The sequence below is a fragment of the Leuresthes tenuis genome, unplaced genomic scaffold, assembly GCF_036924035.1.
Source record: "Leuresthes tenuis unplaced genomic scaffold, fLeuTen1.0.hap1 SCAF_21, whole genome shotgun sequence".
Taxonomy (NCBI): domain Eukaryota; kingdom Metazoa; phylum Chordata; class Actinopteri; order Atheriniformes; family Atherinopsidae; genus Leuresthes; species Leuresthes tenuis.
The window spans coordinates 19,564,459-19,586,242 of NW_027325375.1; the positions used below are offsets into that span (position 1 = coordinate 19,564,459).

The window sequence follows — 21,784 nt, forward strand, 5'->3', positions numbered from 1 at the left end:
ATGCTTGAGCCACGTATTATTTTAGCTCCATTTGTCTCAAGTTTGGTGGGTTTTTATGCACTTTTTCTGGTAGTAATTCTTTCTGAATAACGTTTCTAAGTCTCTCAGGTTGATTTTATCCAATTTTATACCCTCTTTATTTGAATTTATGTTGTAGTTAATCCGCTTGTTTTTCATAATCACTTTGGTTTAAATTCTCCTGATGCAACTAATTGGCTTGATGCCTTTTTTAAGAGGAGGAAATTGAATGATTGCCTGCGTAAAGGAAGAACATTTATCAATTTTTCTCCTTCGTAATTCCCTGCTCATTCCATCCATCCATCCATCCATCCATCCATCATCTTCTGTTTATCTGAGGTCAGGTCGCGGAGGCAACGAGTTCAGGAGAGAAATCCAGACTTCCCTCTCTTTAGTGACATTCTCCAGCTCCTCCTAGGGGATGCCCAGCCAGAAGGGATATATAATCCCTCCAGAATGTTCTGGGTCTTCCTGGAGGCCTCCTCCCAGCTGGACCTATCTGAAAAACCTCCAAAAGTAAGCGACCAGGACGCATCCGAACCAGATGAACCACCTGAAATCTTAGATTTTTCTTTAAACGGTAAGACATTTAAGGAACAAACTAAGTAACTTTAAGTAAAACTTAAAGCTCATCAAAGTTTGTTAATTAAGCAGTTGTGTCTCTATGGTTGCAATTTACCTTTGTGATAGAGATTCAGGGAAACAGTGTGTGAGTGGTGTATCTAAGTCCATGCAGCTCTCCTAAATAAACACTTTATTATGCACCTGTTCTCAGATTAAAGCAGTAAAAAGATTAACTCACGGTTGGTTGTGTTTATCCTGCAGTTTATGGGAACAAGTAAAATCAAAATGGATTTCTAATATTGTGTCTTTCTTGTAGAACGTGGTCCACAGTGAAGTTTTTATGAGTGAACACTCCCTGGTGTGGTGAAGCTGAGAGAAGACAGAAAATAAATAAAGATCCGAACAAAAAAAAACAACAATTGCCTTTTCAACATTTGAAAAGTGTCAGCACGAAGCTCTGATGTTTTCTTAAATAAGCTTCATAAGAAATATTTTCTCTACAAATAATATCCTGTCGCCTTATCTGAACATAAAACTCACTGATCGTGATTTTCAGCAAAGACCTGATCTCAGATGAAGTCTCCGCTGCAGAAAGGTTTCATATTCCTCCCAACTAAAATGGGAGGAAATAAAGCATTTTTCTCTGTGATCTGTGATCCTCGGTTTGCCTCTGCAGATATGCAAGAACAACAAGCATCATGATGCTGAGTGCTTAATTACTTCACGAGTGTATCAAAGCACAACGACTGCTGATAATGTGTCATACGGAGGAAGCCGAAGGTAAAGACACTCTTTCAATCCCTTTCCTCTCTGTTCACCTTTCCTCCCCTTGCTGTCTGCCTGTTCCATTGTCACCGGCTCAATAGATTTTGAAACAGACTTCAGAGAGTCAATGGGACATAATTGGAGGTAACGAAAAGCGTTTGATTATAATTACGACAAAAAAGGGGAAAAAAAAACCATCAGGTATCAGCGATATGTGATTGTGTGTGTGTGTGTGTGCGTGTGTTGGGGGGGGGGGTGCATGCAGGAATGAAAGAAAGAAAGAACAGAAATACAACACAGGGTGGACCACTATCTGCCATCCAAACACAAGACACAAGACTCAAGTCTTTGAGCTCCCACATTGGGGATTTTGTATGCCTATCTAATTCAGAGAAAAATGTAGCGTTGACAAATCCAGTTTAATTCCCAACACAACCCAATTATTACTGGTATCTTTTTAACCTTAAGCTTTGAAATCACTCTCACTGTATCCTGCTAACAGCACGTCTCATTCAAATACAACTAATTTGCAATAACATTTCTTTGAGTATTCAGTGTGAACTTAAAGAATAAGCCAAATGTATGGTTACTATGTCTGTTGGGGTGCGAGACCTATGTGACAAAATTTGTCATCTGCACCAGTCTATGAGGCTCCAGCGGGTCTGACTGTGGCCGACCTCAGAGCAGCAGCAGTCAAGAATTTAGCTTATGCTAAGGCAACACCAGCTTGAAACACAGGTTTTCAACCAGAACAGCAGAACAGGTAAGTGGGTCACACCTTTAAATACGACCCATAGGGGTATCCTGTAAAGGGAGGATAGAAACACAATTTATGTGAGGGTTTTCACATCAGAGCGCACATAATTCTCAAGTCTTTCATTTAACAAGCCACAAAGTTCTCTTAAAATGGAGGGAGGACGTATGGTACCCTTTCAACCACGAGCCACGAGTTTGATACCCAGATAGGACTTTTCTCACCTTCTAGTTAGATTTAGACAGTAGTGTGAATTGGTTAACTTCATGTTATGATGACATTTTCTCACTTCCTGGTTGGGTTTAGGCTCTAACATCTCTTGTTTAGGATTAGAAAATGGCCATGGGTTAGGACTAAAATACATTCTTTGTACAATGCCACAGTCACCATTTTTGCCATACCAGTTGTAGTTGCTCTCATGACCATTACAGATCACATACTCATAGTAACTAGAAGTTGTTATTTTCTGTATGAACTAACAACATGTCGGGTAGTTTCTGGGAGGCGGACTATTTCATATATCTCTGTTGCAAGGTAGGAAATCAGACCGAAGGAGGACAAAAATAGTGCAAATGTAACTGAGTCTTTTCTATAGATGGATGAAAGGCCAGAGCAGGAGATGGTTTAATAACAAGGGAAAGATATGCAACTATTTGTTTTCCTAACCATATCAAATTTGCCTAGTGTCTAGTAACGGAGTTGGCCTAAAACTACCAAAACTTAACATATCACTTTTGCGAATGGCCATAAAAAATGACTGAAGCTCTACTGTGATGATTCTCAGTAATCCAGGTCACAGTCTTAGTGGTTACTTAAGTTTTTACTGAACGTTCTGGAAGGATATTTTTCCCCTCATCTTCAAGAATTCTTGATATCTAACTGACTTGTGGGGAGTCCGAGGCATTTAACCTCTTATGCGGTCACTGGAAATGTTTTATAAGTGGTGTCATAGACCAGACCCTCTGCGGAATTGGTCACACCATCTATAGAACTGTTTGTCCTAAGATTTTCCCCAGAGACAGTGTGTACACTAATATACCCCTACTACTATGTGACCCTGATGGCTCAGGTGGTTTAAGATAAAGAATCAGATACTGTGTAGATGTGCAGAGTGTGCAGAGGGAAATATCCTTTAATAAACTAAAAGCTTGACGGAGAGCTGCAAGTTTCTCAGCAAAATTTTATTTTCATAATCCTGAGAAATCTTTCATGAAATTCTGTTGTCATAAATATGAGCAATAGATCACGACACTAGTCGGTTATTACGAATTAACCTTCTGAAGAGCCACATCTCCATCTGGGACATGCAGGCTTCTACCTGTGAATAAACCAGTAATGTAACTCAAGATGCCTTTTGGTATGAGAGTCGAAACCTTTTCTAGGCACAAGTCTTGCTATCTTTGTGTGATTATGAATGAGGATTGATTTTACCCATGTTAAAAAAGCTAAAATATGTAATTAAAGTTGAATAGTGTTGCTGTACGGCAGGAAACGTTGCAGAAACAGTATAAGTGTCCAGTCTAATAGTGAGATTATTGTTCGCTATGACCATCAAGGCATGTTTGTTTAATGTAAACTCATAAAGAGAACATTTTCCCATGTTTCCGTTTTAAAAATGCACACTTTGGCCCTGAAAAAAAAATCAATTTTGTGATCAGATTAGCCCTTTCAAACTGTGGTATCTACTGCACCGCCTGCCTCCTCCTGCTGGATTTCTTCTGTTAACATGTCTCTAATCCTGAGCACCAAGGTGACTGTTGTCTGGGCTCTCTGCCTGTAAATGTTTAAGTACCACTGGCTTCATCCATTCTTTGCTGGAAACAGTATACTGTATTTATCTGTACAGCTGGCCGTGTCCTCTCAAAGCTCTGGGGGGGAGGGGGGGGGACGGGACACTAGGCACACATTGCATGAGTGAGCAATGCTTATTTTGGAAGTGGAGTTTTATCCGAGGCAGGTCTGAGCGGGTGCAACTCACAGGAAAATATGTTCAGGGAATATCGGCTGACCCAGTGACTTATAAACTGCTACTGTACCAGGCTGCTGCACTGCAGATTTTCATTTACCTCACATGGAAAAGGTATTGGCAGCAGTTACAACAGAGTGAGGACTGCTGGATGTTATTCTTTTGGAAAGATTCCACATTGATGGGTTTAAAATGGTTTCCTGTTGATTTGGCAACATTTATTTTCTATTCTTTAAAGCACATCCAACATCTTACGAATCTTATTGATGCAATTCCCCCTCAAATATATTGACTATCAAAGAGAGAATATGATGCTATTTTGTTGATACTACGCAATGATAAGAGACTTCTGATGGAAATGTGTTGCCTTGTTGACTGACAAATTGAAATCTGGCCAATACTCCAAAAACACAACAGCTTTATTTCAGCTGTGCAGATGTCCCGATCAGGTTACTTACAAACTGGCATTTTCTATTTGTTTCAAACAAAAAGAGGCCGCATCAAGTTCAACTGAAAACCTGAAGAGGTGACAGCTTTTCCAGTGAATCCACAAAGATTTGATAGTCTCTGTGTATTCACTAGAAAACCTGACCCTTGGGTTACAAATATCTGAATAGCCATCTTTAGTGTGTAATTTCTGCAAGTTATCACTCCATGTCATCTTTAAGATTTAGAAAATATACAAATTGTTTAGTGCCTTGCTTGTTGTAGATATTTACAGCAAAAAACATACTTTTTCCTCTGATATTTTTTAAAGGTGTATTTCATACATAACTGTGCAAAAGTCTTGAGCAAGTCATAATTTCTCCATATTTCGCTTCCAAGGAGCCCTTGGACATTGCCCTGTAATGGACTGACGACCATCCAGGGTGTCGCCCAACGGCTCCAACTCCTTTGGTTGCATCAATGGAAAATGCCAAAGCTATAATAGTATTTTAGCATCAACAAGGTGATTCCCATAGAGCTATTTGCGGAAAACTTGGCATATCTCAACATGGTGTGCAGTGTGTCCTTAAAACTTTTGAGAAAACTGGACAAGCGGAGGACAAAAGAAGAAGAGTCAGGCCTAAAAAACTATCTACGGCAGATTAACAGTGTCTGAAAGTGATGTCCTTAAGAAAGAGGAAAAAAAATCCAGCAAAGACCTGAGAGATGCATCTGGACTTTCAATTGATCCCTGTACAGCTTTAATCCCATTACAGTTTCTCCGGGAATTATTTTCTAGTTGAATTTGAACCTGTGATTTTTGAGCTTTGACCATCAAATTTCAGAGCAGTTTTTTCCCAAAATCTGAAAAATAGAGAAATGATTGCCTTAAGCTGCTCAAGTATAGACATGACGGGAAGCCTGAAAACAAAACAGTTCCGGCTTTACAGAGACTTGGGACATGCGGTCCGTGACCTGTTCATCTCACGCTGACTGACAAAGATGAAGCCATGGAGCTACTTAAAAAAAAAAACATACTTCTTTTTACGGGTTAATACCAAACCGCTGAGCAATTCTGTTCAAAAGAAGATGAAGTGTTTATTTTGCTAAACTATTTGGAGCTGAAGGTAGGTGGAACAAACTGCAAAATAATTTACTCACCATCATATTTCCTGCGTTTATTTTAGCCGCTGCCTGCCGGGAGCTCGTTAGTGTGTCGGACTGGACTGTGAATAGCTGCAGAAACCACTGATAGCACCGTGGATTTCCAATGACCTTAGTTGGGCCAATTAAAGCTATGCACAGAGGATGATGATATATTTTATTGGTGGGGATGGACCGATGGGCTCGGTAATGACATGTGGCAGCTTTATAAGCCTCTTCGCTCCCTTCATGCGTCAAAGGGACAAGAGAACAGACAGCAGCTGACCTACAGCTGCTGTTTCATTTGTGTGTGTTAGATACTATTATATGCATGGGTTAATACCTACTGTACACATTTTAAATACATTGCTCTTAAATCTTTTTCTCTAACTGACTGCAGTGTCTTCCAGAAGGATCCAAAAACAGTTCTTATGAGGTGGTGGCTGTGGTCTGGTTGATTTAAGTGAACAACCAACCAACTTGGTAACCAAGCTTGAAGGATACATAGTGCAAAATAGCATCTCCAGTGTCAAAAAAAAGGTTTTACAGCACTGAAACAATGTGCTATTTCCACTGTTGCCTCTGAAATCACTCTTTTCATGGCCACAAGGGATTTGTAGCTGTTTGGAAAACATGAACTGTGGTCTTTTAGAGAGTTGTTAGCAAAGGCAGACAGAGACAAAACACATGCACTGAATTCCATGTTTCACACTTATTCCACTCTGTAAACACAGACCTCGAGGTCTCTCGATGGGTTAATTGTGACACAGTGAAAAGAAAAGTGATCTGCAATGACAGCTGCTGTTTATATTTGATGCTGCCGTTCTGTGGCCTCTCTGCTTTTCCACATGAAAATATGAAACGTGGCAGGAAGAGCAACAGCAAAGACCACACGAAAGAACAGAACAGAAGGCCTCGATGGCAGATAAGGCACTGGTTAGGTCAGGTACAGTTTGAAAAGAAGGATCTGGGCTGCAAAGCAGTTGCAGGGGAGGTTTACACATTCAAGCGAGAGAGGAGAAACAGCTGCTCAAATAGCTGATGTGCCAAGATGTGGGCTGAGCTTGAAAACTGGGCTTTCATGAGGCTATATTCCTGTCAAGGTGTTGATTTGTTTATAACGAAAAGAATCAAATGAGTATTTTGCTGAACATAAAAAGTGTTCTGTTGGGAATTAAATTCAGGAATCTGTGGTAAAAGTCTTCAAAAACCTGATGAAGATTAAAAAGCACACTGTGATCAGTGGCCTACAGAGACAAGGAACACATGAACAAACATAGTAAGGGACATGAAACCCACCCATATGCGACACACAGAAACTTCTGGCATGACTCAACGGTCTTCTGGCAGCTCAAACGGCTGACTGTCCACTGAGGCCGCCATAGTGGAGGTGTTTGATTAAGCTGGTCGCTCTGAGTTGCCTCATGAAATGTCTGTGGAGATAAATGGAGTAATTGGCAAATCATTGGCATTCCCTACCCACACGCCTCTGCTCTGACTCGCTCCATGCGCCTTGTTGTGATTGCTCCTTAGTGTAGTGTTGTAAATGAGCAGATACAGATCTTTAAGAAAACAAAAGATATTGGTTTGATGGGATATTTGGATTGCATTTGGTAAAAGAAGAATTAGATGTCAGGTTTGAAAATCTTCAGCAAATATTCAGCCCTGATAAGAATTGTCATCTTCTCCAAGCATAGATATTCAGAAATCCATCTTGTTGAATTTCCTCTGCTGCAAGGAGGCCTTTGACTTCTGAAAGGAATGATTGAATCAAGGGATGATAAAGACATTTTAGAGACAAAACAAGTGTTGACTGGTGTCAAAACAATGGATCTGGGGAATGATGGTAGTTGAGATTCCCTCCATTAGTGAAGCTATGACTGGTTTATAGTGAATAAATTAGGCCGTGTAGTGTCACTAGAGGGTGGTGCCGCATTGTTAATCCATAATTCAGAAGAAGAAGTACAACATCAACTGTGGTGGACATCCACAGGAGTGAAAATGAGGAGAGCTCTTCTTCAGGACTGAAGTTCATCTCTGTGATTTGAAATCACATCTTGGAAGATGGTTTTTTGTCAGCTCAGGCCGGAAACAGGTGGTGAGTCACGCACCTTTTAATCTTTGTAAAGTCAGATGTGATTCATAAAGCCATCAAGTTCTCTTCTAAACGGCTTAAAACTTTCTGAAACAAACATATAAACTGTTTATTTCCATTCACTTTTTCGTATTCGCATCTTCTACATACAAATTAAGAACAGCAGTTGAAACCTGGTTGCTGTTGCGAGGTTCCGCAACCACATATTAGTGAGGTAAATATCCGTCAGTTTGTTTCATGACAATTGAGAAACTAATTTTCATGAATTCAGCATTAGCTATTCGGGATGATGAGTGAACTCTTACTCGTTTTGTGTCTGTTCCTGTGTTGATTTACACTTGATTTCATCAAACTCCCATTTCAAAAGACATTTTTTCCTCCAAAACCTCCTCCAGATTCAAGTTGGAATTCAAGCATAAGTGAACATTGTGCTTCAGCGCCCACAGAAGCAAGTTTAGCAAACATAAGCGTTTACTCCCGTGTGGTTTTATGGGTATAAAAGTTTGATGCATGCTGAGTTTGAAAATGCAGTGACGGCTGAGTATTCCGATAGCACACAGGTTTTAACTCTGAAATGAATACTGCTACAAATAGTGCACCTTGCAATCAAACATCTCACAACACAACCTGTCCTGAGCCGTCTCCCTGAAGGCCATCACCATCTTCCATCTGTGCCTCCCTCTGTTAAGAGGAGCACTTTACCGAGGTGGCTGACAGTAATGAACTCTGACTCAGTGAGGCTGGAAAGGATGTGAATGAATGTAGATGAGGAGGAAGAGTAATTGCTCACACAGAGGGCTCTGAAAGGTGTGTGTGCCAGAGAGACGGTGCACCCACTGGAGCTTTTAACTGGAAATGTGTGGCCCAGTCAAGAGGGAGGGGACACTTCAAATATGTGCTTATCTGTTAATCAAACCGAATGCACGGGCTGATCGGGTAGGCGGATGGACGGGTGAATGATGGCAGATGGAAATATAATGGTGAATCGTGTCACAGAGGAACCAGAATCAGGAAAAGGAAAAGAGATATTTAAAGAAACAGGAGGCAAAGGAAGAGATTCAAGAACTAAAGAATGAAAGGGACGTAAATGGGAAGTGATGAAAATCAGGATAAAAAAGGATGAAGCGCAAATCAAAGACATCGCAACTTCAGAAAATGCGCATCTTCATGTAAGAGATTCTGTAGTTTTTTTTACACTTTAATTATACTCACTGCAAGCTATTTGAGCTCCCTCCAATTATCGCACTGCGTGAGTGAGTGCGTGTAAAAGATATAAGAAACAAGACATGATTACATCTGCCCTTTTGCAGCATAGTCAGATCATTTCTTTATAGGCAGTTCAGATGGAGAGTTTTTATTTTCAAAGACTGGGATCAGAGTACTTCATGGTATCCATAATGTTAGGAAGAGGAAGGATGCTTCAAGTTCAAGTTTCATGTATTTAAAAAAAAACAAAAAAACTTATTCTATTGTGTAAAAGCTTCTCAGAACTTGCACTCATTTTCTTGGCAGAATTATGTTTAGCCGTTGCACACGTAAGATGTAAATGAAATGTTCCAGGATGACTCAGAACTTTGTAAGCCTCACCAGCTTACTTCTTATCAAACTGAGCTCCCTCAGAGCACAGTCGTTCCTCCTCCACCCTCAGAGGAGGATGCCTTCCGGACAACCCCGCAGGGGAGAGGTTTTCGGACATGTTCTACCAGGAGGAGAAAGGTATTGTCCCCAGGGAAGAGCCAGAGGTGGTGGCTGGGGAGAGGGAAGTATGTGGTCCCTGATTTGACTGATACCCCTGTGACCTGGGCCTGCAATATAGCAGCAGAAAATGAATGATGGCATTCAAACCTGATTCTCTGGAATCACAGTTCATGCTGTAAAGCCACCGTCCATGGCTTTTTGAACATGTAATAGTTGTGGAATATCCTATTTGCGACAGTTTCACTTAAAGCACAATGCAAGCATGTAACACTTTTTAGCGTCGACCAAAGTATTTTCTGCAATTTGAGATAAAACTGCTGTTTGTACCACTCAGTTTAGCTTTGTGATGCTAAAAGAAACCCCACATTATGCCATAGGTCTTTCAAATCTTGATCCTTTTACCACGAAGTGCCACCCAACCATCTGTGAGAAAACACTGATGCTCATTATCATTGCCCAAAGCAAATGAAAAAAATCAAGAGAAACAACTTGTTTTTGCTCTCAGTGCAGGCATTCACGGGTTAATACTGCAGTCTTAACATTATATAACTCCAATGAAGGGTTGTGACACAATATATTTCCAACAGTGTTTTAAATCCTCGAAACCTCGAGTCCACAACTTCGGTACAGCTTGATAAGTGCTGCTGATGAACAATTATTGATCAAAGAGCGGTTTGTTCACCTCCTTTGTTGCCCAATTGTAATCTAGGCTGCCAGAACGGACTTTGGAGGTGGGGAGGGATAACAAAATAGATGCATTTTCTTTGCTATACTTAAATGTGTGACCGTCATGTAAAATAATCAGTTACTGTTGCTTTGACAAACAAACGCTCCTTATATGGATGGATCTATAGATGTGCTTACAAGCAGTGTCATTAATAAAAATGTAGCTGTGGCAAAGAATCATCTGAATATCTGAGAGGGACCATACCTTTCAGAGTGGATAATTAGCTATCAGTAACAGCGATCTGATCAGATCAGATCGACTTTGTGAGTTCAGTGCGTGCACAGGCATTCAGTGAAGTCACTGCAAGCTAAATCCATCCACTTAGTATAACATGTATTCAGCTTCCCAAGGCGAAAATATGACCTCACAAGGTCCAGGCAGCATCAATTCTTTTCATTTCTTTTTTTTTTTACAGCTCGAGAAGATGGTAATTTGAACAACAGCTCAGTAATAGACCTCAGGCTGGGCCTCCATGTCAAACAGATTTCAGAATTTCCATTTAAAGCTAAATCAGCAATCATGTGACACGTCCCTGTGAAAAGGGAACGCTAACATTCGGCTTAAATCTGTCACCTCCTGTGGGCAGATTTCTTTCTCCACAGCACAGGGTGATCTTTGTCGGAGCTTTAAATGTACACAGATGCTTCATTTGGACTTGAATGAATATTTTTTGTTGTGATGTTATTTTGTTGCAGTCACACCCTTCTGCTCTCGCAGGAAATCATTCGTCGCAGCTTTGTCGCTCGGGGGCCGTGTTGCCGCCTCGGTCAGAACAACTCTGTCACTTCTTATCTCCTGTCACGAGCACAGAACTCATTCGTCTAAAAGACTACATGTCACCTTCTCCCCTTGAGCCCTGTTGGAAAATACGAGCTCCCCACTCTCATTCCCCTTGCCATGCATGAATTTTCCCTCTCTGAAAAGGAAACTTTAAAAAATCCTTGTCCCTTGACTCTTGTCATCTTACTCCTCTCATACAGGAGTACTACCACCACAGAACTGAGCCCTTCTATCTCCACCACCCACTGCTTATGATGCTAATAGAAGCATTAAATTATTTTGCTTTGAATCTAATATGTGTCAGGTTGCCACATCACATCAGCTCAATACCAGAAGTGTTGCATGAATGGCAAAACAGTGGGTGGGTTGCGAGTTGGACACATGTCAGATATCCTTATAATCTAAAGTTAATTATCCACCAAATTGATTACAACATGCTTAAATCACAACAGTAAGAGTAAGAGCAATAAATCTCAGCAAACCTTTGAAAAAAACCCAAAACAAGGTGTATAAAACAAAATAGTTTCTTTAAGAACACCTCACACTATAGCAGCTTCTGGACCGGAGCCTATCAGTGTGTCAGCTGGGGACTCACCCATAACTCGGAGCCTCTCGGCACCCACCACCACTTCTTGCTCGTCAGCAGAAAAGAGGAGCTTCCCGGATGTGGATTTGACTTCAAACATCTTGCCTCGTGCTTTAAATCCACTGGATCCTAAACCGAACAGAGACAGAGAAGACACATCAAAGAGAAAGCCTGGACCGGCAGCTCGCTTCAGACTGAATTACCTCTGAATCTGAAAACTTGAAAGAGATCCAACAGCAACGTTCTCCTCCAGGACTTGCAGACTTAGTGCAACAGTGAGTGGAACCTTTAACTGGTACAATCCTCCAATATATAGCTGTTTCAATTCATGAAACCACTGAATGTTAAACATAAACCTGTTTGTTTTTTAAATTTATGACAATTTATTACTTCCCACAGAGTCCTCAACTAACCAAAGGAATCCAGGGTAACTCTAACAGACTTAGCTGATTATCATGAGAATTCCACAAAAATGGGTGTGCTCATCAGGGCTGTAAGGAAAAGGAGAGTCCTCTCAAATAGGAACATTATGGCCATCTTTAGTTGGACAACTACTTTGTGGCTAAAAAAGACCGAAAAGTTTGATATTTTGCGGCTGAATGAGAAACTTTACATTTGGAAGGAGTTTTATTTCTTCTGGGCCAGGATGGCGTTGTACTATATTGATGGAACAATGAATTCTGACACATAAATCCATGAAAAAATGTCAGGACATCCAGCCACGAAGTCGACCTTAACAGAAAGTGAGGGCAGTAAGACACAAACACCTGGACACAAGAGTACTGTACTGCGTTGTGTTGCAGTAAAACATCACTGTTTGGTCCATGATGCAGATGATTTGAAACTTACAGGACAGCTCTTCAAGCTTAATTACCCAAGAAAACCTCATGGATATTAAAGATCTCCTTTTCAGGGTGTGGACCGTGCCATATTTTGGGGTCCATTAAATCTGCTGTGAATCCAAAACGAGTGCTGTTACAATCTTCTATAAAGGAGCAAGAAACAAACTTTATGGACGTAATTCCTAAGCCCCCCTCGAGCGGCAGCATGCACAGCTGGGAGATAGGAGCTGGGATTGGGCCTTTAGAGGTTCTTTTTAAGTATTTATGCATTTATCAGAATACTGCTTTATATTTTTCCATCAACACTTTTTAGGATGAAAATTATTTTCCATTAATCTCCACTTTACAGCATACTGGCAGATGGTTCAGAGAAGGATATGCTGGTTCAGCTTTGACAGATAGCCTTGCTTTTTCTTTTTTTATCAATCACAAAAAAATTCAGTGTCATCAGAATCTAATGTAGAAACAAACAGAAAACAAAGGTGCCGAAAGGCAGATGATGAAAAGATGATTAAAAACTGATGGAATATGATTGAATGTGGCCTTTTCCGCCACAGCACAAGTGTTGATAAACAGCCAGACATTTAATTACAAGTCTGCGACAAACTGGAGAAAATACTCAAATGCAAGCCCCCTAAAACTTCACGATGAACAAGAAAATGCAGACGACTCCCTCCAACTCAAATTGCTTTGCCTCACGCAGCGGCAGAAAACACTCGGCGCCGAGGGTGACTGATTGACAAGCACGCAATTGATTCTGTCACTCTCCATCTGGGAAGAGAAGTTCAAACCTATACATGAACACTGCTTAGTCATCCACGAGACACATCCGAGCACACTTCGCTTGTCTCATCTTCAGACCCAGAAGGCAAATGTCAGTGCACTTTTCTAATGTGAGAGACACTTCCTGAGCATGTTTACACAGAAAGAGTTCTACTCACCAAAGACTGTCAGCTCTGTTAGAGTGTGACAGCTGCAGAACTGTAAAGAAGGAGCTGTGATCTTAAGGCCTCTGCTGGCACAAAAAAAAGAGTACAGAGGATGAATTCGTGAAGAGCATATGTCTAATTGTGGGGATAAAGCGATGGTTTCGTGCAGAGCAGTGGTCTCTGAAAAGAGTTCGGAGAAATCAAACAGGCTCCAAATCATCAATGTTGTGCCAAGTACCACAGCTCTTCTGCTTAGATTGGAGAATTTTAGCTAATTAGACATAAAATAAAACTTAAAAAAGAAACTACTCTGTTACCACCCTGTTAGAACTGCACAGTAGTCTGTATATGACTCAGTCTGGCATCTCTGAGCATGCCGAGCATGTCTTGGTAGAAAAAAACCCTACAGATGGACCAGAATGTGGCAGTGAGTCTGAAGTGTGATCAACCGAATGAACGTCGTTTGTTACTTCCCTCCCTGAACAGAGTGAGTCTCAGTCCAGACCGTGTCCACCTGTGGTTTCACAATGATGGAGCGAGCTACTGGCCATTCAAACATCTCGCGAAGATTCACCTCTCTAGTGAACTTCTCATTATGCTCCACCTCAACAATAAATCAATACTGTGTTTTTACAGCCGCTAAAAAAATAGCTCCTCCGGTAGCGACCACTCACTGCCAGGTGAAAATAACCAGCAAGCTGCAAAAATATGAAGGGAAGCCTCGACACTGTATCTTACAGGCTGTGTGGGACAACAAAAGCTGGGTGGGTTTTTTTTTGGCCGTTTCACAGAAGACTTGGAACTTATTGGGGAGAATTGAAACTCTACGAATCACCTGGAAAAGGTAACACTGTCGTCACCCATCTTCTGTTTTCGGTCTAAGACGGCAAACATTAAACTCACGTGACTTCTTCCCAGATATAACATAACAGAAGTTCTACTTCAAGTTCAAGGAGATTAATGTCATTTTCTAAGAACAGCTCTCTCTATTTTCATCTATTCGATGTCCACTGCAGGTTTTCATCCACTCAAGGTTTATTTCCATTCAGGACTTTTTCTTTTTAATTAAAACCACTAACAACGTAGTCTATACTGCCATCCTCTGGGAAGACCACACAGTCATTTCAAACCAGTTAATGGAAACATGTCTGATTCACATTCTTTGACAAGATCACTTCAGATTGGCCACTTTCTGAGCTAATCAAGCTTGTTTATTCATTTTAACTAGGCCACAGACGTATACCCACACAGCAGCACTAAGCGTGAGCTGGAATCTGTCTTGTAGTCAGGTAAGAAAAAACAGTCTCATCTTTTCTTGTCCCCTGGTTGTTACCCTTAGTTTCAGAGCCTCCGTGTGAGATGTTCCAGTCAGTAAACTTGTGTTTAGAAAAGAAAACCGACTGAGCCCTCTCATCTAGCCCAGGGTGCAAAATTAGCACGTGCACCTGGATGTTGAGTTCACATCGATGTCGAGTAGCCACTCAGAAGCCAGATGTCAAGTCAAGCTAACAAGCACGCCACAGCCTGCGTAACAAATCAGTCAGTGGCTGACGGAAGCAGTTGAGGATATTGCTATGTGGGACAGATCGATAGCATAAGCTTCCACTGCAGCTCAAACACTCTTAAACATATTTCTCTCTCATTTATTTGCAGGGAGTTTAGACACTGCTGTTATTCATTTTATAATGCCCTATATTGCATTCCCCTAAAATGATGATCAGACACCAGGAATATACAGGCATTTTCTGTCATATCAAGATTGATGGAAAGAAAGTCTGAAAGCTGCTTAACTTGGCATCTCTTTTTATGTTCTTCTTGTCCTTCAGATAGATTTAGTACTTAATGCTTCCACCAGGGCTTTTTACTGTACTGATGCTTGGGTTTTTTGTCTGAATCATGTCACTTTGGACAATAGCTTCACCTAAATGAGTAAAGACAAATGCTCATGGGTCAAGAGCACTATAATAGGGAGTTGGAGATTCGATAATACCATTTTCACGTGATATCTAAAGAAAAAACAAACATGAACTGTAAAATGTTCCACGTCATGCGTTTGTTACAGACAAAGATGTTGTGGAAATGGACGTTTCTAAAAAGGTGTATCACATAAAAGAGATGTCAATAAAGAACATGAGCCTTACCTGTTACGAGCTGCGTGAGCAGCTGGTTGTTGTTGTTGACAATATTGACCGACACGTTTCTGGATGACTGCAGGAACAGTGGGCTGCCCTGCAGAGAGATCGACCAGGTTATTCATTTAGATTAACTGTCAATACCCTTTTAAACACAGATTTAAGCACTGAAACACAAATCCCTTGATGTCAGAATACTGGATATAAGTCTTTTTAATAGGACAGAACTGACCCGGCAAAACATGACCTTGACCATTCCAGTCTAAGCTTAAGTTTAAACTTCACACTTTCTAGAAAAAAAAAACAACAGTTGCTAACATTTTAAAGCCTAGAGGCCTCATCTTATATCACATCTTAATTAAATGTGTACAGAAGGCTGCGTTATTACCAGAACATTGAGATATTTATAACCATGCTCCTTCATCCTGTATATTATGATCTGGGTATCAAAAGGACACAGATTGCCAATTTTTCACATGTGTATGTGTGCCTGTGCAGAAGGAAGTTATCCTACACTCAGAATGTAAGGTGCTGAAATAACAATTTGACCCTCCTTGTGGCTTCTGCCATAAGAAGACAATATTCCAAAATTGGGATTAAAAATCGTTGCATTCATCATCCCAATGCCCAGGGAACGTTAAGAGAATGAGGCTCATACAGTCTCTGCATTTACAGTCACATGTGCACTTCATATTAGAAGATTCCTCGTTTGGGATTGATTCTGACAAATTGATATCAGCCTCATCAGAGACTCAAGCCCAGAGCTGGGCTTCTCTGCTGGCCTAGAGTTAGTCAGAATCAGATTTTCAAGTTTCATGGATTCATGTGTCTTTGCCAGTGATGCCCAGCTCAGTAGTGGGGGTTAGACATGCTTTGCATTTAGTTTTTGCCCAGTCTGTTTTGAGCATTTTGTATTAAAATTCTTGGTCAAGATTCTTCCTGTCACTTATGTGTTGTTTGGAGAGTGTTTTGTTGTGTGTGTGTTAATGTGTGTGTATGTATATATATATAAAAATCACTACCGCTTTGTTTGTATCATTGCGTGCGTTGTAAATGATGCTGAAATTTAGTGACCCAGCTAAAGTGTTTAGGTCTAGTCAGCTGGCAGAAATCTGTTGGGAAGCCTGTTGATTGCTGACTGTGTTAGTTGCATTTAATAGGTTCTGATAGCTTGGTTATGTCTTGTGTATTTGTTATGTCGGTTAGCACTTTTCATTATGCACAAACAATAACGTAACAGAGGTTAAATGCTTTATGCTTTCCATTTTATTTTCATGTCTCTCCAGTTAGCGCACTAACCCTTGCACGTGTCGCGCCTTAAGCTAAATCACTCAATTCCACTTGATAAAAGCTTACTTAGAATACATAGCATATAGCCCTCGGGTCATAGTTAGCTTAGTCAAGGGCATTTTAATTACTGGAGGGTAGTATGGAGGGCCTGGGTGTAAAATGAACAGCCCACCGCTGCTTATGAAAGAACTAAAAGAGCATTACAGAACTGAACACTGAACATTTACAACAGTAAATGTTAAAACGTTTGCACAGTCATCAATTTGACTCTGATCCCCTCAGATACAGCTTAAGTTTCAGTTTCTTCGCATGTTGATGTTCTGTCTCCATACACATTGTTATATAATGATGCCCAATTTCTGTTACATGCCCACTAAATTTTACCCTTACTACACTTTTCCTTTCAAACCTTATACAGAAGTTGGAGGCAATTGCTAAAGATGCTAATCACGAACCTTTTCTGCTTCTTTCCAACACAGGGTTCTGGTTAGGTGTTAAAAGCATACAGTTTGGTCAACATGTAACTAAATATGTGAGTTTAAGTGACATTTAAAAAAAACCCCACATGGTTAAACATTTTGATCAATCTGGGTCATGATTCCAGTTATGTCACGTGAGCGCTACCCGACAGAAAACAACAGCCTCGGGTTATGTTACCATCTGAATGATGAAACTATGACATTCTGCACAAGTCGACAAGTGCACCTATTACATGTTTTCTGGTGAGACAGAGCTGGGCACAGCACAAATATCAGCCAAAGCTCCCACACTATCTGTATTGATGGCTATCGTTTTGATTAATTGCATGCATTTAGAAATATCTGTGGTATCTACAAACGAGTCGAAAGCAACATGTCAGCCAGCAGAAAAGAGAACAAAGTCGCAAATGTTCTGTTTTCTGGAGAATTACCTGCTGCACTCACTTCCTTTATTGTTTGAATTACAATCTTAACCTCTTGATTTATTTTTCTGTCCACCTACCCACAAATACAGTTACAAAAGTCAAACACACTCACACCACAGTTGCCCAAGTGCTGAGGCTTCAGCCTCCTGCTCTCTTTGATAACTTTCATTTCCCAGGGTGCCTCTCACCAATCTGTAATGCTGACCACGTTGGACTTGGCGCTTTCTGTACCCGACTAATCTTCATGCCTCAGTCAACTTCCTAATTAGAGATAAGGGCCTGACCATTGTGCTGCGCTCAGAGCCAAGGAGGGGATATGCCTTGTGTGTATATTAGTGATAACATTATGGCTTTTTGCAAACTTACTGAAGTTCCAACAGTATATACACTGAATATATGATATATATAAGCTAGAAGTTATTATAATAACAATGTGATGCGACCTGAATGTTAAACAAGAGGTCAGGGAGCAATATGAACACAAGCTGGTGTTGAAGTGCTGATAATTCTGAGAGTGGGGTCATCTGAGCGTGTCAGGGTGACAAATAAAACTCAGGCACGTGTGAAGCGGTCACACTATTTAAAATAACAAGTAATTGGGACAGAAGTACGTTTAGTACTCTGCAGCATTAGCTTTTCTTTTCACAACACGGGTGAAAACTGAGATCAGCTGCTGTTTTCCTCTTAGACATAGCAAGTCCACAAACAAAGTTATCAAAAACTGTCCAACTGAGATCCAAACAAACTTAAGCTCAGCTCAAAGATTGAATAGTCTATTTTGTTTAGGAGCCTTCCAAACTCAATGAAATCACCAGGAAGCATCTTAGCATCTCAGCAGAGACATCATTGTAAACACATGTGGCAAAAAGACGTTTTAGCCAAAGATTATTTTTATTCGTAAAAGAATTGAGACTTAAAATGTAAGCATTCCAATACATCTGTTGGCACTTACAATTCACTGCTGACCAGTGCATTTAGTGTCTTTTCATGTAATGTCTTTTCATGAACTCACTTAGATCCAAGTGTGGTTCATGCAGTCCCACTGTGAGAAATCAGTCTCAAGTTTGACCCCGTCTGCACTCTGAAACACGTCCACACAGCAAACACAAACCTTTTGGACTGAGGATTTCTCCAGATTTCCTTCACAACTGCCGTCTCGAGTCTGCGAGCCTCACTGTGCTGACAGCTCATGGCTCATTCGTTAGCTCTCATTACCTGCAGGGCTCAGGCAGCACTGTATGAGCTCGGGACTAATTCAGGGTTGAATACATCGTCAAATACAACTTCTTTTGAACAAAAATGACATACCGGTAATATATCTGGCTTTTTAAACGGTCCATCAAGTTATTTATTAATTCATATTTTGCACACCCAAACAATTAGTCCACCCCAGCCCAAAAGCATAAAAAAGCTGCATTTACAAGCAGACGTTCCTCCAACTACTACAAATCCTCTCAAGGATTTAATCTGCAGCTTACAGGTTTTGTTTCCTGGAGTGTACGCAAATATTTGTACTTTTAGACAACTTTATAAAGCACAGTTATATTTGAGTTAATGTCAATAAATATGTGTGATGAAACAGAAGCAAAACATCCGGCTCTGCTGATAAAAACATTCTTGAGTATCAAAAGATATGAAGATAACCATCCATTAGTTTAGAGTTTAGAGTTTATGTGGCTCTGAAATGCAGCAGGCCTCAGCTTCACAGCTTCACCAACCATCTCATCACTCCATCTTCCTGCAGTTTATTTTTTTTCACACACAGGCTCTCAAAATTCCCCAGAGAACGGACTGCAGGAGACCTTTAGGTGTCTTTGTCTACAGAGCATGTGCTTAGTTTGTTTTTGCGCGATGCCTCTGATCCATCCCTGCCTCCCTTCACTCTCCTTTGCTATTGCATCAGGCTACATTACTCTCAGCAGGAAGGGAGACAGATGAGAGTCTGGGAGAGAAATGTGCAGATCAGACCTAGTTATAGAGATATTTCTCAGAGGGAGAGCTGCTCCGAAGGCTGCAAACATCTCACTGGTTGAATTAAACCTCAGTAAGATGAAGCAAAGGAGCAATTTCTAAAAGCAACACATCGGCTTATTTAGAAATCAAAATAAATCTACAGCTTACAACCCGAAGAACATTTGTTGAAGGGCTCATGGGCATTATGGATGGCTGTTAAGAAGCAGGTAATGAGCAGTGGTGGAATGGTAATGAATGATATTTGCTCCAATATGGAAATGCTCATATGAGTAATTTTTTCCTTCTGAGGCCTCCGGAGGCAGTTTTTTAAAGGATGCCCTTATTTCAAATTTCATTCAGCTCAATTCTGTTTTATTTATACTACGCTGTTTCAAATCCCAATCAGTCAATTTGATAAAAGTAGCTAAGGAAACCAACAGATTACATCGAATCTTCTCGTCAAGCTGAAAAATCAGAAGAAATAAAAAAACAGGAAGAAGCCGTTACCAGAACCGGGGAGGACGGCCATCCAGGGTAGTTTTGGTTAGAGGACTTGTTTTGAGTGAAACGAGGACAGAAAGCAAATGGAAACCAAATGCACAAGGGATCAGGCTCTTACAAAATTAAAACTGGAAAACAGGGTAAAACAGAAATTAAGCAGAAACTACAGAACCCTGAAATCCAAACAAAGAGATTGAGTAGGCAGAGTGGATACCTACTGGCTGATGACAGCCATGCTACGACAACAGATGCAACTAAATCTACCAATCAGTCCCTATAAATTTCATGACATTAAACTAATCGATGATGTTACTAAGACTGATTTACTTGGTGTTTTTTTGACAGATTCTGGTATCAAAATCTCCATTTGATTGCAAAAAAATAAAAACCCTGCAGAAAACATTAAAAGCTGAAAAACAAATGAAAAGCTGTAATGGAGACAGGTTGGTTGAAACTGAACCGACAGAGCGCAGGAAGTGTTGGAGAATACTTAAAGACCAGGATCTACTACTTGGAGAGAAACTCACTCTTTTTATTTAATTGTTTTTCTATCCAGGCCTCGACGGACCATCTTCCTTCAACCGTCACCTTCTGCTGAGTATTACCATACAATTCGTCTCATCTCGTCTGCTTTACTAACACATTTCCATTCCTCTGTCCTCCCTCACCTCCACTATTTTGAATATTTTCTCCCCTTTTACTTTCACTCTTTCTCCTTATTCCTAGTCTGATTTTATATTCATCTCCCTCTCTAAAGTTTAATAGTAAAAGACATCAACTCCACTTCCAATACTGTTCTGGCAGCAATAAACATGTATATTTTATGAGGGTGACTCTATAACAGTCTCTAGCCATCTTTAATGTACCTGCCAGCTATCTGTGTATCTGTCATATGCTGATAGATATCTCCACATGTTGGACTGCCCCGAAAAGCCTACCAAAACATAATGCCAAATTATGCAGCTGGGATATTACTATGTTATCTATATCTGCTTCCTGTGGAACTCAACACTTAATTTGGGTATGAATATTTCACTGTGCCATGCCACACTGTGAATATGTTGAGCATTTTTGAGTCAGTGTTTAACTTGGCTGCATTCTGCATGTTGCCGCCTGTCAACTCAGACTCACCAGCTTCCAATCTCTCATGTTCTAATTCAGTCTTCCACCATCTGTCTCCTTGTTTTCTGTCTCTATTACTCCTTCTTCTTCTACTCTCTTATTCATCATCTCCATCTCCATTGTTGTTATGTGGTGCTCTGCTCCTTCACTCTTTTTTTGCTTACCCATCTCTATCGCTCATTCCCTCTCAGCTTGCGTAATGTCTGAGACATCTTGCATTATAAAGCCATACGTCCACTACCTGCACACAGAGATTATTACTGCTGGAGCAGGAGAGACAGAAGGAGAGAGTGCTTTTCACTTTATTTGGCCCATCTCTGCATTTCTCTGACATCTCCAGGCTTGGATGCTCCTCCTGTACTTGTTGTCAGGGCAGCTGGAAGCACCTCAGAATATTAATGTAAAAACCAAGCATACTAGGAACCATGGGAAAAATGTTGCAATTAAATCTATGAACACCAAAGTCTTCCTGTCTGAAAACTGATGCTGAAGTTGTTGCTCTATGCAGCAAACTGTAGACAACACGTTGATTCCCCTTCCGGGCCACCTGCTCTTAAACATCTCATGCTGATGAGGCCACATGATTGTC

At 40.6% G+C, this 21,784-nt stretch overlaps 1 protein-coding gene across 2 annotated transcripts in view; it reads right to left on the reverse strand.

Moving 5' to 3' along the window:
- Window positions 1–21,784, reverse strand: part of sgcd (sarcoglycan, delta (dystrophin-associated glycoprotein)) — a 326,284-nt gene that overhangs the window by 57,998 nt on the left and 246,502 nt on the right. For both annotated transcript variants that reach the window (XM_072375721.1, XM_072375720.1), the window contains 2 exons: window positions 15,435–15,522; window positions 11,532–11,651 (listed from right to left, as the gene is read on the reverse strand). In XM_072375721.1, the coding sequence (XP_072231822.1) occupies window positions 11,532–11,651; window positions 15,435–15,522 (208 nt within the window). The remainder of the gene's footprint in view (window positions 1–11,531; window positions 11,652–15,434; window positions 15,523–21,784) is intronic.